This window comes from Pleurodeles waltl, chromosome 9 (genome assembly GCF_031143425.1).
Source record: "Pleurodeles waltl isolate 20211129_DDA chromosome 9, aPleWal1.hap1.20221129, whole genome shotgun sequence".
NCBI lineage: Eukaryota > Metazoa > Chordata > Amphibia > Caudata > Salamandridae > Pleurodeles > Pleurodeles waltl.
The window spans coordinates 456,219,362-456,236,619 of NC_090448.1; the positions used below are offsets into that span (position 1 = coordinate 456,219,362).

Consider the following 17,258-nt stretch of genomic DNA (forward strand, 5'->3'; position numbering starts at 1 on the left):
CACTCTGAGTTGGCACACTGCACCCAGCAACCCCATGCAGCTGAGGGTTTACATTTGGTGCTGCCTTTTGGCACCCGTAGTGCTTTCCTCAACCCCCCGGAGACCAACCTCTGACACCGCCTGTACTTACCTTGGAGTAGTACATCTTCAGTCCCCCCCAGCCTCCATTGATTAACATTGGGCACCGACTTGGACTTCGACCTTAGCACCAGATGCCCCTGTGCCACTGTGGGTGCACACTTGGTACCAACCTGAACCTTGCCCGGTGCTATCCTGAAACCCTGGAGACTGGGGTTATAAGTTGGGTACTTACCTGAGAAACCACATTCCTGTTTTCCTTACATAGGCTGACATTGAAGACTCCAAAAATTGCACTGTCGATTTTTGAAACTGCAAAGTATTTTTGATTTAAAGACTGCTTACCTTATAATGAAGGTGTAGGAAGCTGGCCCAGTATATACTATATCAAAGTGAGATATAGTGTGCACTGAGTCCAGGGGTTCCCCAAAGGCCTGACGGAGGCAAAAATAGATTATACTAATGCTGTTTGTGGTAGTGTGGTCCAACAGTTGGGCTTTTCAGAGGGAAGTTTTAAGCATTTGTTGTACACACACAAGCAATAGAAGAAACACACACTCAATTACTTAACTTCACACCAATAGGATTTTATGTAGAAAAATACATTTTGTTCATATATTTCAAGAACCACAAGATTCAGTTTGCAGGTAAGTACATAAAATAAAAGCTACTTTGCATATATATGATGAGGACTTTGAGTAGAATCAACAATGTATAAAGTTTTTCTTAAAATGGCAAAAAGCTATTTTAAAAGTCGACACAGTGCATTAATCAACAGTTCCCGGGGGAAGAAAAGGTAGTACAATTTTGCAGGTAAGCATACAACTTTCAGTTCTTATCTCTGAGGTGTAGGTAGTCCGTCGTTGGGGGTTCAAGTTAACCCCAAACACCCACCACCAGCAACATGGGGCGGGTGTAGAGATCAAAGAGGAACCAAGTTAACGTGGGCTCCTATGGAGACAGGGGGCACTCAGAACTTTGTCTGCTGGCAGGTAACTACCCGCGGTTTTGGAGGGCAGACCAGACAGGGGGTGGGGGTGGGGGGAGAGTTATAAGAGAGCACTGAAGGGGCCCCAAGTAGGCACCAACCATGCACCCTCTGCGGCACAAGGGCGGCTGAGTGCAGGGTGCAAACAGGGAGTCGGGTCTTCAATGCAACTCTATAAGGGGACTGAGGGGGTCACTCTAAGGCTGCAGACGACGTCCAGTGGGGCTTCTCAGGCAAACTACCGGCTGGAAAGAGAGGAGGGCTGCCTGCTGGTCGATACTGCATTGGTTACCTTCGTCTGGAGCTCGCAGTCAGGGGGGGGTCATTGGGATTCCCTCTGCAGGCTTCGTTGCGGAGGGGTCAACCCACGGTAGGCATTTGCTCAGAATTGCCTGGGGACCCTCTCTGGCGAGGTGGACCACCTGGACACGGGCTGTGGGCATCGGGTTCACAGGGGTCAGGACTCACGCATCCAGAGTGAGGTGGGAGTCCTTGACTGTAGGTTTCTTCAGACAGGGCCGCTGTCCTCTGGAATTCTTGGTCTTTTTGGGTGCAGGGCAGTCCTCTGGAGTTGGCAGAGGCCGCTGGATGCATCGCTGGTCTTTTTGAAGGTTCTCTGAAGCAGGAGTCAGGCGGGTAGGGCTGGGGCCAAAGCAGTTGATGTCTTCCTTCTTCTCAGCTGGTGGTTTCAGCTTAGCAGTCCTTCTTGTAGGTCGCCAGGAATCTGGTGAGCTGGGTTCAGGAAGACCCTTAAATTCTAGATTTGGGGGCGTGTTAGGGTCAGGGGGCAGTAGACAATGGCTACAGACCCTGAGGGTGGCTACACCCTCCTTGTGTCCACTCCCTTTGGGGTGCGGAGCACATTCCTATCCCTATAGGTCCCTGTCCTCTAAACCAAGATGGAGGATTCTGCAGGGAGGGGGTCACTTCAGCTCTGGATACCTTAGGGGTGGTCCCAGCCTAAGTGGTCACTCCTCCTTGTTTTTCTTAAGTTTCCCGACGAACTGGCCGCCCAAAGTGGTGGCTTGTCCCGGGGGCGGGTATCTCCACTAGCTGTAGTGCCCTGGGGTGCTGTAACACCCAGCTGGAGCCTTTGCAGCTCACCACCAGGTGTTAAGAGTTACTCCAGGGGGAGGTGTGAAGCACCTCCACCCAGAACAGGCTTAATTCCTGGCCACAGAGTGACAAAGGCACTCACCCCATGTGGCCAGAAACTCATCTGGATGTGGCAGGCTGGCAGAAACTAGTCAGCCTAGCACTAGTATTTGGACTGGTATACAGGGGGCATGTATAAGATACCCTCTGTGTGCATTTCTCAATTAATCCCACACTGGTTGCATCCTGATGGCAGAAACAAGTCCGGGCCGAGAGCATCACGACTTCAAACGTTCATTATTTTATAGATACTATTTTTATACTGTGAACTCAACCATAAGAACAATAGAGTACTATAAAACAAAATGTGCAGTAAACACTGCAATGAACAGCAGGAAATATACATTTCAGTGTCTGGAATACAACTCCAAGCACAAAAGGAGACATGATTGCTTCCCACAGATGCTCAATAGTTGTGGATTATGCAATTCTTGCTCCATGTTAGGCTTTTCTTCTGATCCTGGGACCGCTATTGAGCTGTATACCTGGTGGGCAAAGTCATTCATCACAGCTGTATCAGGGACAAGGCTAAAAGTGCACTGCATATGTTTAGCCGTGTAATTGTTTCTACATTTGACCACCAGACACCGTAATTTAGTTCTCTATATATGTATATATAGATCTAAAACAAATTAAATGCATACCTTTGATTCATAGGATTCTTCAGCGGGCTCCGCAAAGCCATCAGCTATAAGCAAATCTCGGATGTTCAATTCCTCTTGGTTTCCAGAATGGCGGTAAACATCTACATGCAGAACACTGTGAACAATAGAGTACACTTTAACAATAAGGGCACAACCATTAACCAGGGACGCAAACCTATGACTAGCTGCACGACTCCACTGTTCTCCACAGATCAGAGATGTGGCTGAGGGACGCATCTTGCAAATCTTAAATTCCAAAGCCTATAAAAAAAAAAAAAAAAATAGGAGACATTTCATCATATCAGTTCATTTACCTTTAGTTTTAGACCAATTCGATAAAACATGGCAAACACTTGTCTACTGACTTTAAAAAATGGTATTTTCAAACATCCAACGGAGTTGTAGATGGAGATGGGTTGAAAATTAAGGAAACCAAACCCAGTACAATGCACATACTACAACTTCAGTTCAGCTGTTCTTGTCATCACGTCATACGTGAATGCAGGCACAAAGAATCTTGTAAATAATACCATTCTTTACACTTCAATGCTTATTTTAGGCTATTTTTATTGTATACAGTTGACACTTTAAACCAACCTTTCTTCTCCAGAACAAATCTAAGGAAACAGCAAATGTATGCTGCAATTATTTATCAGCTAGTGGGGAAGGGATGCAAAATGTATCAATAAAATAATAAATCGTATATTTTCAGCAATGACAGTCATGATAAAGAACAAGTTACTTACCTTCGGTAACAAATGATCTGGTGGAGAAAATATCTAGCCGCAAGTTCCTTACTTTTAAATTTCCCAGGTGTCAGACTGGAGACGGAAAAAATTTTGTGAGCAGCACCCCTGTGCGCTGGAAGGTGGCTGTAGGACATTGGCTCTGTATATACTATCTCAAAGTGAGAGATAGTGTGCACAGAGTCCAAGGGTTACCCTTAGAGGATGATAGTGGCAAAATTAGATAATCCTAATGCTATATTTTTGTGGTAGTGTGGTCGAGCAGTAGGCTTATCAGACGGTAATGTTAAGCATTTGTTGCACACACAGAGGCAATAAATGAGGAACACACACTCAAAGACTTAACTCCAGGCCAATAGGTTTTTATATAGAAAATTATATTTTCTTAATTTATTTTTAGTACTACAAGATTCAAATTTGAGGTAAGTACATAAATTGCAAGGAACTTCACACAGGTAAGTACAGAACTTTGATTTAAAACAGTAGTACACACAGTTTTGGTTAAAATTGCAAATAGCTATTTTAGAAGTGGTCACAGTGCAAAAATCAACAGTTCCTGGGGGAGGTAAGTAATAGTAAATTTTTCAGGTAAATAAAGCACTTACACAGTCAATCTCCTGGGCATAGGCAGCCACCGTTGGGGGTTCAAGGCAACCCCAAAGCCACTGCACCAGCAACACAGGGCCGGTCAGGTGCAGAGGTCAAAGGAGGGCCCAAAACACATAGGCGCCTATGGAGAACAGGGCTGCTCCTGTTCCAGTCTGCTAGCAGGTAAGTACCTGTGTCCTCGGGGAGCAGACCAGGGGGGTTTTGTAGAGCACTGGGGAGGACACACACAAGCACACAAAACACACCCACAGGTGCGGCCGGGTGCAGTGTGCAAAGTAGGTGTCGGGATGGTCACGGAAAACAATGGAGGGACCTGGGGGTCACTCTAGCGATGTAGGCAAGGCACAGGGGAGCTTCTTGCGCCAGCCACTGACTGGGCTAGGATGAGGGCCGCCTGCTGGTCACTCCTGCACTGGTAGGTGGTGTAGGAAATTGGCTCTGTATATACTATTTCAAAGTAAGAAATAGCATGCACAGAGTCCAAGGGTTCCCCTTAGAGGTGAGATAGTGGCAAAAGGAGATAATTCTAATGCTCTATTTTGTGGTAGTGTGGTCGAGCAGTAGGCTTATCAGAGGGTAGTGTTAAGCATTTGTTGTACACACACTGCCAATAAATGAGGAACACACACTCAAAGACTTACTCCAGGCCAATAGGTTTTTATACAGAAAAATATATTTTCTTAATTTATTTTTAGAACCACAAGATTCAGGTAAGTACATAAATTGCAAGGTGCTTCACATAGGTACGTATAGAACTTTGATTTAAAACAGTAGTACACACAGTTTTGGTTAAAATGGCAAATAGCTATTTTAAAAGTGGACATTGCAAAATCAACAGTTCCTGGGGGAGGTTAGTAATAGTTAGTTTTTCAGGTAAGTAAAGCACTTACACCATCAGTCTCCTGGGCATAAGCAGCCTACTGTTGGGGGTTCAAGGCAACCCCAAAGCCACCGCACCAGCAACACAGGGCCGGTCAGGTGCAGAGGTCAAAAGAGGGCCCAAAACACATAGGAGCCTATGGAGAACAGGGGGGCTCTGGTTCCAGTCTAACAGGTAAGTACCTGCGTCCTCGGGAAAGCAGACCGGGGTGGGGGGGTGGTGTTTTGTAGAGCACTGGGGGGGGGGGAGAGACACACACAAGCACACAAAACACACCCTCAGCGGCACAGGGGTGGCTTGGTGCAGTGTGTAAAGTAGGTGTCAGGTTGGTTGTTGAAAACAATGGAGGGTCCCAGGGGTCACTCGGGCGATGCAGGCAGGGCACAGGAGGGCTCCTCTGGCCAGCCACCGACTGGTCTAGGATGAGGCCCGCCTGCTGGGCTCTCCTGCACTGGTAGTTGGTTCCTCTCGGACTTGGGGACTGCGGGTGCAGTGCTTGATCCAGGAGTCGGGTTCCTTTGTTACTAGGCAGTCGCGGTCAGGGGGAGCCTCTGGATCCTCTCTGCAGGTGTCGCTGTAGGGCTGCAGGGTGGTCGACAAGCCGTTGGAGTCACCTGGGGGTTCTCTCAGCGGTGTTGGTTCTACTAAACTCAAGCTGGGGGCGTCCTGTGCAGAGTGTGAAGACTCTCGCTTCTGGCGGGAAGTGAGTCTCTTTAAAGTTGGTTTCTTGTTGCTGTTTTGTAGTTGTTTCTGGACAGAGCCGCTGTCCTCGGGAGGTTCTTGGTCCTTTAAGTGCAGGTCAGTTCTCTGAGTCCTCAGAGGTCCCTGGTCCCGCTGGATGCATCGCTGTGCAGGTTCTTTGAGTCTGGAATATCAATATATGTGCACTGTTCCACAAGAGAGAAAGAAACAAGAAAACTAGTCGAGTTTGGAAGTGGAGAATCAGTACTGAGTATACTTAGGAGAACCCTCAAGCACCCACTTGGGTGACAGGTATCATCATCTGGCTTACTCCTCGCCAGACTGGTGCTGCAATGCCTGGCTGGCCACCCAGCATTGTGGGTGGCACTCAACCATTATAAAATTGCTAACAACAAGGGTCTGGGAAAGAAACTGAATAAGAAACGGAGAGTATAGAAAAAGAGACAAAACTCTTAAAATTAGCTCTGAACCTGAGCCATTATTTTAATGCGATAGAGATTGGGTTCAGGCCAAGATTAAAAACAAAAATATAAGAGTGTTACTGGAAATAATGTACCGTTACACTCTATAATTAGGGAAGGTAGTTCACCTAATCCTACATGGTCAACATGTTTCGCGTCTATGGTTGGTCACAAAGTGATCCAGTGACGCTTCTTCAGGACCCACGCAAAAAAGCCTTTGATTATTAAACTACTTCTCCTATGTGTCAGTAATTAATCAAGTGCACATACAGTCACTTACAGAGTAGAAGACAGAATATGACTAAGTCAGTTGGTCAGTACAGTCGCCCATCCCATATTAGAGATTGGACTCCCTAGGTCTGCGCTAGCATCAACCAAGGAGAACGCATTTGTATAATCCTTGGTTGGTCAGTGAACCTGCCCCCTGCCGCGCGCCTGTAGACCCTTTGAGTCTGGAGACAGGCCGGTAGGGCTGGGGCCAAGTCAGTTGTTGTCTCCTCCGTCTCTGTGGGCTTTCAGGTCAGCGCTCCTCCTTCTTTCTTCAGGTTGCAGGAATCTGCTTTCCTGGGTTCAGGGTCGCCCCTAAATACTGAATTTAGGGGTGTGTTTAGGTCTGGGGGGCAGTAGCCAATGGCTACTGTCCTGGAGGGTGGCTACACCCTCTTCGTGCCTCCTCCCTGAGGGGAGGGGGGCACATCCCTATTTCTATTGGGGGAATCCTCCAAAATGAACGAAAGATGGAGGATTTCTTAAGGCAGGGGTCACCTCAGCTCAGGACACCTAAGGGGCTGTCTTGACTGGTGGGTGACTCCTCCTTGTTTTTCTCATTATCTCCTCCGGACTTGCCGCCAAAAGTGGGGGCTGTGTCCAGAGGGGTGGGCATCTCCACTAGCTGGGATGCCCTGGGGCGCTGTAACAACATGCATGAGCCTTTGAGGCTCACTGCCAGGTGTTACAGTTCCTGCAGGGGGAGGTGAGAAGCACCTTCACCCAGTGCAGGCTTTGTTCCTGGCCACAGAGTGACAAAGGCACTCACCCCATGTGGCCAGAAACCCATCTGGTTGTGGCAGGCTGACAGGAACTGGAAAGCCTAACACTGGTGTTTCGACTGGTATACAGGGGGCATCTCTAAGATGACCTCTGTGTGTATTTTGCAATGAATCCCACACTGTCATCAGTGTGGATTTATTGTGCTGAGACGTTTGATACCAAACTTCCCAGATTTCATTGTAGCCATTATGGAACGGTGGGGTTTGTAACTGACAGACTCCCAGACCATATACTCTTTATGGCTACCCTGCACTAAGGTTTGGCTTAGACACTGTAGGGGCATAGTGCTCATACAACTATGCCCTCACCTGTGGTATAGTGCAATCTGCCTTAGGGCTGTAAGGCCTGCTAGAGGGTAGACTTACCTATGCCACAGGCATTGGGTTGAGGGCATGGCACTCTGAGGGGAGTGCCATTCGACAGTCATTTTCTTCCCACCAGCACACACAAGTAGTGTGCATGTGATGAGTGAGGGGTCCCCAGGGTGGCATAATACATGCTGCAGCCCTTAGAGACCTTTCCTGGCCACAGGGCCCTCGGTACCAGGAGTACCAGTTACAAGGGACTCATCTGTGTGCCAGGGATGTGCCAATTGTGGGAACAAAGGTACTGTTTAGGGAAAGAACACTGGTGCTGGGGCATGGTTAGCAGGATCCCAGCACACTTTCAACCATAACTAGCATCAACAAAAGGCAAAAAGTTAGGGAGTAACCATGCCAAGGGAGGCATTTCCCTACAGTGGCTTTCTTCGGTTCTGTGCGGCATCGTGGGCACCGTAAGTGATGTCGCGGTCACTTCTATAGACGCCCACCTTGGCGAAAAGATGTCAGTTATTATTCACGCCTTTCATGCCAGGAGCGCAGAGGCATGAAGTGTAGTGACATCGGTGTGTCCAAACTACAGCCCTGAAATGTATCATCCTTAACCCTAGAAATCTGTCAGCATGGCGGGGAGGAGTGCTTGGGTCGATAAGGAATTTGCAGCTAGATAGTGTCTCTACCAGATAATTTGTTACCAAAGGTCAGTAACTTGTTCATCTGATTGAGACTAAAGCCAGAGATTTCTTACCTTTGAATAGATACCCAAGCAATACCATCCCCGGCAGTGGGCTGCGGACAAATCTAAACTAGGAAGTCCTGCAGGACCCAACAGGTGAAATGCCCGTCCCTGTGGACCTGACTGTCCAGGCAGTAGTGTTAGTAAAGGTGTGCAGGGATGCCCATGTTGCTGCAGGACAGATGTCCAAGACGGGGACTCCACGTGCTGATGTTGTAGTGACAGCTTTTCCTCTAGTGGAATGGGCTCTAAAGCCTTCAGAATACTGCTTTTTAGCCAAAGCACAGCAGATCTTCACAGAGAGAACGACCCAGAGGAAATGGTTTGCTTCTGTACTGCCTGACCTTTCTTTCCCCAACACACCCCACAAAGAGTTGGTCATCCACCCGGAACTCTTTTGTGCAGTCAACATACAACGAGAATACTCTTTTTGTGTCCAGACGGTGGAGTCACTCCTCTTCTTTAGGGGGATGTGGAGGAGCATAAAAAGTGGGCAGGGTGACTAACTGGCCCACATGGAAAGGAGTCTCCACTTTTGGAAGGAAAGAGGCCCTGGTGTGAGGCACCAGTTTGTCTGGGAAAACTGACAGGTACTGAGGCTTGGATGACAAAGCCTGCATCTCACTCACCCTCCAGGCAAATGTTACTGCCACTAGAAATACTGCCTTGATGGTGAGCAGCTGCAAGGAAGAATCATGTAGAGCCTCAAAATGAGCAAACATTAGGTAGGTGGGAACCAAATTGAGGTCCCACTGAGGCATAATGAAGGGGGAAGGGGAAACATATGTACAGGTCCTTAAGGAATCTATTTACAATAGGGGACCTAAAGAGCGAGGGCTGGTCAGGTATCCACAGGAAGGCAGACGGAGCAGAAAGGTAACACTTAAGCGTACCCAGAGCAGAGCCCTGCTGGGCAAGGGTAAGAATTAGGAAAAGAATACCAGAGAGAAGTAGAAAGAGGGCAATAGACTTTTCATTACAATATTTTACAAATGTTTGTAATCAGCAGGCGTACATTGTCTTGGTAGAGGGATGCCTGGCTGCCAGAATAACATTGCAGATTACGGGAGGAAGGTCCAAAGCTGACAACTGTTGCTGCTCAACCTCCAAGCAAGAAGGCAGAGAGTTGACAGGTTTGGGTAGAGGACACTCCCCTGCTGCTGTGACACAAGATCCTATCGGAGGGGCAGGCTGAATGGAGGTTCAATGCTTATGTTCAGAAGCTTGGGATACCAGACTCTCCGTGGCCTGTCAGGAGATACAAGGATGATTTGGGCCCGTCGTTCCTGATCTTCTTCAGAACTCTGGGTAAAAGTTGTATGGTCGGAAAGGCCTAAAGGAGGGCCTGAAGTCCACTCAAGAGGAAAAGCCTCTCTGAATGATAGCTACCAAGAGCTCCAGCAAGTTGATTTGGAGTCTAGATTCCACGGGAGAGCCCACTCCTCTGATCTCCAACTCTCCAAAATGGAAGCCCCATCCCAGGAGTGACACATCTGTCATTACTGTGAAATCTGCTTGGGGAAGGGAGAAGAGTCTGGCTCTGAACCAATTGTGGCTCGTTAACCACCACTCCAGAACTTCTGCAGTTCCCGCCGAGATCTGGAATATGTCGCAGTGATTCCCCTGATGCTGCACCAACTGAAACTTCAGGACCCACTGCAGAACGAGCATATGCCATCTGGCATCCTAGCAAGAAGCAGAAGGACATGAGGCCTAGCAGCCTCATAGTCACTGTCACTGAAATCCAGGTTAGAGGCTGAAAGATTGATTTCATAGGCTGAATATCCTGAACTCACTGCCTGGGACGATAAGCCCGAAACTGCACTGTCCTGAACAGCTCTGATGAAGCTGAGCATCTGAGAAGGAGTCAAGTGTGACTTCGGCACGTTTATACTGAACCCTAGTGAATGCAGGTGGTCAGTCGTAGTCTGAAGGTGGGTGACGACAGCCTGGGGCAAGGCTGCCTTCAACAGCCCGTTGCAGATACAGGGAAAGATCAAAACCCCTGATCTTTGCAGGTGAGCTGCGACCACAACCATCACCTTAGTGAACAACTGAGGTTCGCTGGGAAGGCCAAAGGGGAGCAGGAATGTGGGAAGCTACCTCTCTATATGGTGTATTAAAGTACAAGTTACTTACCTTCGGTAACAAAATATCTGGTAGAGACATGTTCTAGTTGCAGATTCCTTACCTTAGAATTTTCCACCAGGCATCAGACTGGATCCGGAGAGTTTTCTGCGAGTAATACTCTTGCGCATTGGTAGGTGGCGTCGCGGATATCGTAGTCGCCGTCATGACATCAGGAGTAGTACACAGACGCTGCCTCAGCGCAGCAACTTCAGTTTTTTTTAACAACTTTCCACACCAAAGCGCAGAGCCGCTAAGAACACTGAGAATGGTGCGCTAGAGCTAAGGACCTGAAGGGGTAATCCCTGTCCCTAGAAATAAGTTTGCAAGCGTGGAGGATGGGTGGGTCGGTAAGGAATCTGCAACTAGAATGTGTCTCTACCAGATATTTTGTTACTGAAGGTAAGTAACTTGTACATTTGATAGAGACTTCCAGTTGCAGATTCCTTACCTTAGAATAGATACCCAAGCAATGCCACCCTCGGAGGTGGGCTGCAAACCCAAACTAGAAAGTCCTGCAGGACAGAATGACCAAAGTAGCTGTCCCGATGGACCTGACTGTCCAAGGCAGTAGTGTTTCGCACACGTGTGCAAGGATGCCCACGTAACTGCCTGTCAGATATCCAGGACAGGAACTCTGCGTGGTAATGCAGTGGAAGCAGCAGTTGCTCTGGTGGAATGAGCACGCACACCCTCAGGGGGTTGCTTCTTGGCCAAAGCAAAGCACAACTTGATGAAAAGAAGTACCCATCGAGAGATGGTATGTTTTTGCACCACCTTCCCTTTCTTCGCACCCACATACCTGACGGAGAGTTGATCGTCCACCCAGAAATCATTAATACAATTAGGATAGAACGCCAACGCTGTTTTTGGGTCCAGGCGGTGGTGTCTCTCCTCCTCACGGGAAGGATGTGGGGGTGTTTAAAAAGTAGGCAGGGTGATGGACTGGCCTACATGAAAAGGCTTAACAACCTTGGGAAGGAAGGAAGCCTTAGTGCTCAACACCACTTTGTCAGGGTGCACAGACAAGAATGGAGGTTTGGATCAAAGGGCCTGAAACTCACTCACCCTGCAAGCAGAAGTGATGGCAACAAGAAAGACAGACTTGAAAGTGAGGAGCTGCAAGGGGCAATTGAGCATCAGCTCAAAGGGAGTACACATTAAATAAGTAAGGACAAGATTGAGGTCCCACTGAGGCATGATAAAAGGAGTGGGAGGAAATAAATGTGTGCGACCTTTTAGGAATCTACTCACAATAGGAGATTTAAAGAGTGATGGCTGATCAGGTAACCTAAGAAAGGCCGAAATGGCAGGTAAATACCCTTTAAGTGTGCCCAAAGCAGAGCCCTGCCTGGCCAAAGAATGAATGAACAAAAGAACCTCAGATAGAGGGGCAGGGAGGGGATCAGCAGATTTGTTGGTGCACCATGCCACAAATTTATGCCAACGACAGGCGTATACCGTTTTGGTGGAGGGACGCCTGGCTGCCAAGATAACATCACAGACTTCGGGTGGAAGATCAAACGTCGTCAACTGTCACCGCTCAATCTCCATGCATGAAAGCAGAGATAGGACAGGTTTGTGTGGAAAACTGTCTCCTGCTGCTGCGACAGAAGATCTGCCCGAAGAGGCAGTGTGAGTGGAGAATCGATGGCCATACTCAACAGCTCTGGATACCTTACTCTCCGTGCCCAATCAGGAGCCACCAAGATGACTCGGGCCCAGTCGTTTCTAATCTTCTTGAGAACTCTGGGCTGAAGTGGTATAGGCAGAAAGGCGTAAAGGAGGCCGGAAGCCACACGAGATGAAAAGCGTCTCTGAGCGAGTGCCGCCTTGGAAACTCCAATGCGCAAAACAGCTGACATTGTGCGTTCTCTGCAGAGGCGAACAAATCTAACCAAGGCTCTCGCCACTGCTGATTAAGACCTTGCGCCACCTCCGGATGGAGACGCCATTTGTGATCGGCTGTGTATCGACGGATGAGTTTGTCCGCTCTGGCATTGAGAGAACCCGCCAGATGCTGAACCACCAGGGTAATGCCCTGATGTTCCGGCCATGTCCAGATGCGTAGTGCCTCCTGACAAAGAATCCAAGACCCTACTCTGCCCTGCGTGTTGCAGGACCAAATGGAGGTAGCATTGTCAGTGAACACCCGCACTACCTAACCTTTGAGAGAGGGAAGAAATGCTTTCAACGCAAGCCTGATCACCCAGAGCTCCAGAAGGTTGATATGGAGCCCAGACTCCGCCAGAGACCTCTGATCTCCGCCTCTCCCATGTGGCCGACCCAGCCCAGGAGCGACCCATCTGTCGCTATAGATAGATCTGGTTGGGGAAGGGAGAGTGATCTGCGAGGGACCCAATGCGGATTCGGAAGCCACCACTGCAGGTCTTTCGCAGTCCCCTCCAAGATCTGGACCATGTCGGAGAGATTATCCTGATGCTGCGCCCACTGGAACTTCAAGTCCCACTGCAGAGCCCGCATATGCTATCTGGCATGAGTCACTAGTAGGATGCAGGAGGCTATGAGGCCCAGCAGCCTCAGACAGTCTCACCGAAGGCAAAGACAGATGCTGAAAGATCGGAATCATAGCCTGAATATCTTGGACTAGCTTTTCAGGAGGATAAGCCCAAAACTGCACTGTGTCCAGAACAGCTCTGATGAAAGGGAGCATCTAAGAGGGAGTCAGGTGCGACATCTGCATGGTTATAGTAAACTGTAGTCTGAAGGTGGGAGACGACTTTCTGGGGTGAGGCCGCTTTCAACAACCAGTCTTTGAGGTAGGGAAAGACTGAGACCCCTAACCTGCGCAGATGAGCTGCAACTACCGCCATCACTTTCGTGAACACCCGAGGGGCGCTGGTAAGGCCAAAGGGGAGCACGGTAAACTGATAGTGCTTGTGACCTACAATGAATCATAAATAACGCCTGTGGGCAGGCAGGATGGGGATGTGGAAATAAGCGTCTTGCAAGTCCAACATTACCATCCAGTCTCCTGGGTCTAAGGCTGACAGAACCTGAGACATGGTGAGCGTTTTGGATTTCTCCTTCTTGAGGAAGTAGTTGAGGTCCCGAAGGTCTAGGATAGGAGGTAAGCCCTTGTCCTTTTTCGGCACCAGAAAGTAGCGGGAATAACAACCACGACCTACTTCTGGCACAGAGACCATCTCCATAGCTACCTTGGCCAAGAGAGCTGCGACTTCCTGGTGGAGAAGTGCCAAATGATCCTCCGGAAGTTGGCTGAGTGATGAAGGCATGGTTGGTGGGGCGGATTCGAAAACGAGCAAATAGCCCTTTCAAACTATCTGCAAAACTCACCTGCCCATAGTGATGGATTCCCATTGGGACCGGTGATGGCGAATCCTGCCACCAACTGGATCGGAGTGAAGGGACGGACTAGAAAGGTTTGGAGGCTGTAGCGGGGGCAGTGGTGGACTGGGCAGACCTTTGGTTCCCTGTCCCACCCCTACGTGGGATTCCGCGTCCCCGGCCACGCAGTGGCTGAACAGCATGGGTGGCGCAGTGGCTGAACAGCATGGGTGGCACAGTGGCTGGGTGGGGGACGCGACAGGGAGCCCCTTCCGTGGGCACGAAAAGGGCGAAAAGCAGACTGCTGGTGGCAAGGCAGCTGAAAGACCAAGGGACCGAGTCGTAGCCCAGCAATCCTTAAATCTCTCCAAGGTCGAGTACGCTTTGTCTCCAAAGAGACGGGAGCCATCAAAGGGCATGCACATGAGAGACTGTTGGACACCCCCCGAAAAACCAGAAGTACGCAACAAGGCGTGGCATCGAAGGCCGTCGTGGCAACCGATCTTCCCAGACAGTCGGTCGTGTCCAGCCCACATCGGATCGTGAACTTTGCCGTATCTCTCACATCGTTGACAGCTTGGGAGATGATAGCACGGGCCTTCTCCGGTATCTGCGGCAGAACTTGTGCAACCGTATCCCACAAAGAGTGGGTATAGCAGTCCTAAGGGCATGTGGTGTTCACGGACCGCAGCGCGAGACTGGAGAAAGAAAACATCTTCTTACCACATTGTTCCAACCTTTTTTGATTCCCTATCTGGGGGTGTGGGAGGGAGAAGAAGAGGAGCATGGCCTCATAGAACTTTAAGTTGTGCGGGGGTCGCTCCGACTCCCGGAATTTCGGGGAAGGGTGGAGCGGACCCAGAAGCAGGCTCCGAGGACAGAGGCCTTGAGCGTCGACGCTCCTCCCGCGTTCCATCAGCCGAGCGACGGGGTGAAGTCGAAGGGCGACGGGACAGCTTTGACTTCTTCTTCTTTTTCTTACCTGAAGATTTGGAGGAAGACAAATGGTGGTGGCTCCACGAACGGTCTCAAGACCTTCCTTTGAGCAAGACCGTGACCTTTGCAGAGTCGAGCCCCGGGCCGACATGAGCTTGAGAGAACGCTCCCTCAAGGCCTTCGGGTGCATTGCCCGGCACTCGGAGAACGACTTGGGGTCGTGGTTGCGCTCCAGGCACCACAAACAAACCCAACGTGGATCCATCACGGACATCATGCGGTGACGATCTTCGCACAGCTTGAAACCAAAATCTCACGAAAAATCTCAACAAAACAGTTGAACTCGGTAAAAAGAGACCAGGGTAGCTCTCTCCGGATCACGGCGACTACAATGCCAATGACGTCCATGGAGTAGACCGACGCCACCTACTGACGCGAAAGGGTATTGCTTAAAGAAAAATCTCCGGATCCAGACTGACGCCTGGAGGAAAATTCTAAGGGAAGGAATCTGCAACTAGAGAGAGTCCAGTAGATCCCCAATTGGTTTACACAGCTAAAAGTAGATAATACTAACACCCTCTTTTGTGGTAGTGTGGCAAGCAGTTAGGCTTATCAGAGGGCAGTGCTAAGCATTTGATGTAATCACAAATTCAATAAATGAGACACACTGTAGGAAAGTGGATCTCTATAGAGTGCACTAAAATAAAGTACACTGTGCAGAGTCCAGTGGATCCCCAATTGGTTTGGCAGAGGCAAAAGTAGATAAGACGAATGCTCTATTTTGTGGGAGAGTGGGCGAGCAGTTAGGCTGATCAGAGAGTAGTGCGAAACACTTGAACTCACAGAGGCAATAAATGTGACACACACACTCAAAGATTAAATCTGAGACCAATTTAGAAGAATAACATTTCTTTTTATACATGTTTCAAACCCAAGAACTTCCTAATCAGGTAAGCAGACTTTTAAGCATAAAGACTTTGTAGTATTAGAAATAGACAGTGCAATTTTCAGAGTTCTCTCAATGTTATCCTATAGAGGAAAACAATGTTCAGCAAACACAGGGTTAACAATGACTTACAAAGCCAATCTCAGGGAGTTAAGGTAAGTACTGGGCATTGATCAGAACCACACTAACAGGTCACACCAGACGGCACTGGGGCAGTCGGGTGCAGAGGTGCATTAAGGCATCGGGTGCCCAATGGTTTCCTATGAGAGTTTGGTTCTCGCGAAGACAGACTGCAGGATCTGGCTAATAAGCCAGTCAGGGACAACAAACAGGTAGGTAGTAGACTTAGGGTGCTGGGGACATGGGGGTCACCTTTGGTCATGTTCTCTTGTGCCCAGGGGCAACAGAGGCAGGGGTGTCTTCAGGTGTAGGGTTTTCATGTCCAGGAGCACTCAGGGTCAGGGGGTGCTGTGTGTTAAGGCTGCAGGCATCGTCTGGGAGTCCGGCAGGAGTGGACCCAGGGAGGACTCGAGCTCTTAAGGATTGGAGGACATGGTTGGCACTAGTGATCCACCTCCGCTGGGGTCAGGGGTTGCGGGTACATTAGCTGCTGTAGCTGCAGGATCTTCTCTCGCCACAAGACAGTGGGAGGGGGCCTGTGTGCAGAGGCTGCAGGCTTCTAGGATTAGTCCAGGATGAGTGAGACCACACTGGACTTGGTCTTTGGGCAGCTGGGGACCCAGATTGGCACCACTCGTTGGCTTCACCTCGGGTTGTTGACGTTGGGTGGAGTGATCACTTCTGGTGTAGGGTTTCTGGGGTTCCAACAGCTGCAGAATCCTTTCCTTGGAGCTTCTTGTTGCAGGGTAAGTCTGGTGCCCATGGGAGACAAGTCTTTATTGAGGCATGGCAAGTTGGCTTTTTTTTTTCGTGCAGGATTCTTCGAGGTCAGCAGGCAAGCTGGAGGGGCTGGGACCAGGTCAACTCCTACTGCTTTTCCTTTTCTGAGGGTGCAACTCTTCTTTGTCCGAGTCTTCTTAGGTTAGTGAACTATAAGATCCACGGGTGCCACCTAACTACTCAATTTACATGCATTGCATTGTTTCCGCTGCGAAGTGGGCACAACCCTAAACCTAGTAGCCTAATTACTTCCAAACATGATGAAGGAATTTAAACAGTAGTGTCAACTTCGGATAGTCCAACTTAGGGGTAGGACTGGCATGAAGTGGGCACTCCTCCTAATTTAACTAATTTTCCAGGATGTGCTGCCACCACAACTGCGGTCAAAACAGAGGGGTTAGCCATCTGCACAAGCTGGAGAGACCTGGTTTGCATTACAAAGGGCGGCAAGGCCTTTGAAGCTCCCCACCCTGGAATGTCCATCCTGGCTGGCAGAGGAGGTCACACCTCTGCCCAGTGCAGGCTTTTGTCTCAGGCCCTCAAGAGCGCTGGCTCTCGCCATAAACTGTGGTGGCTGAACTGGTCTGGACCAGCAAGTCAACATGCCGGGAGTTGGTAGGTTTTTTTGAGGGGGGGTCCACCTCTAAGCTGCTCTGTATGTGCATTTTTTA

The 17,258-nt window shown here is 49.3% G+C and overlaps 1 protein-coding gene across 1 annotated transcript in view; it reads right to left on the reverse strand.

Moving 5' to 3' along the window:
- Positions 1-17,258, reverse strand: part of TDRD9 (tudor domain containing 9) — a 2,107,755-nt gene that overhangs the window by 374,447 nt on the left and 1,716,050 nt on the right. Inside the window, exon 29 of the mRNA XM_069207577.1 lies at positions 2,866-3,126. Coding sequence (XP_069063678.1) covers positions 2,866-3,126 — 261 coding nt within the window. The remainder of the gene's footprint in view (positions 1-2,865; positions 3,127-17,258) is intronic.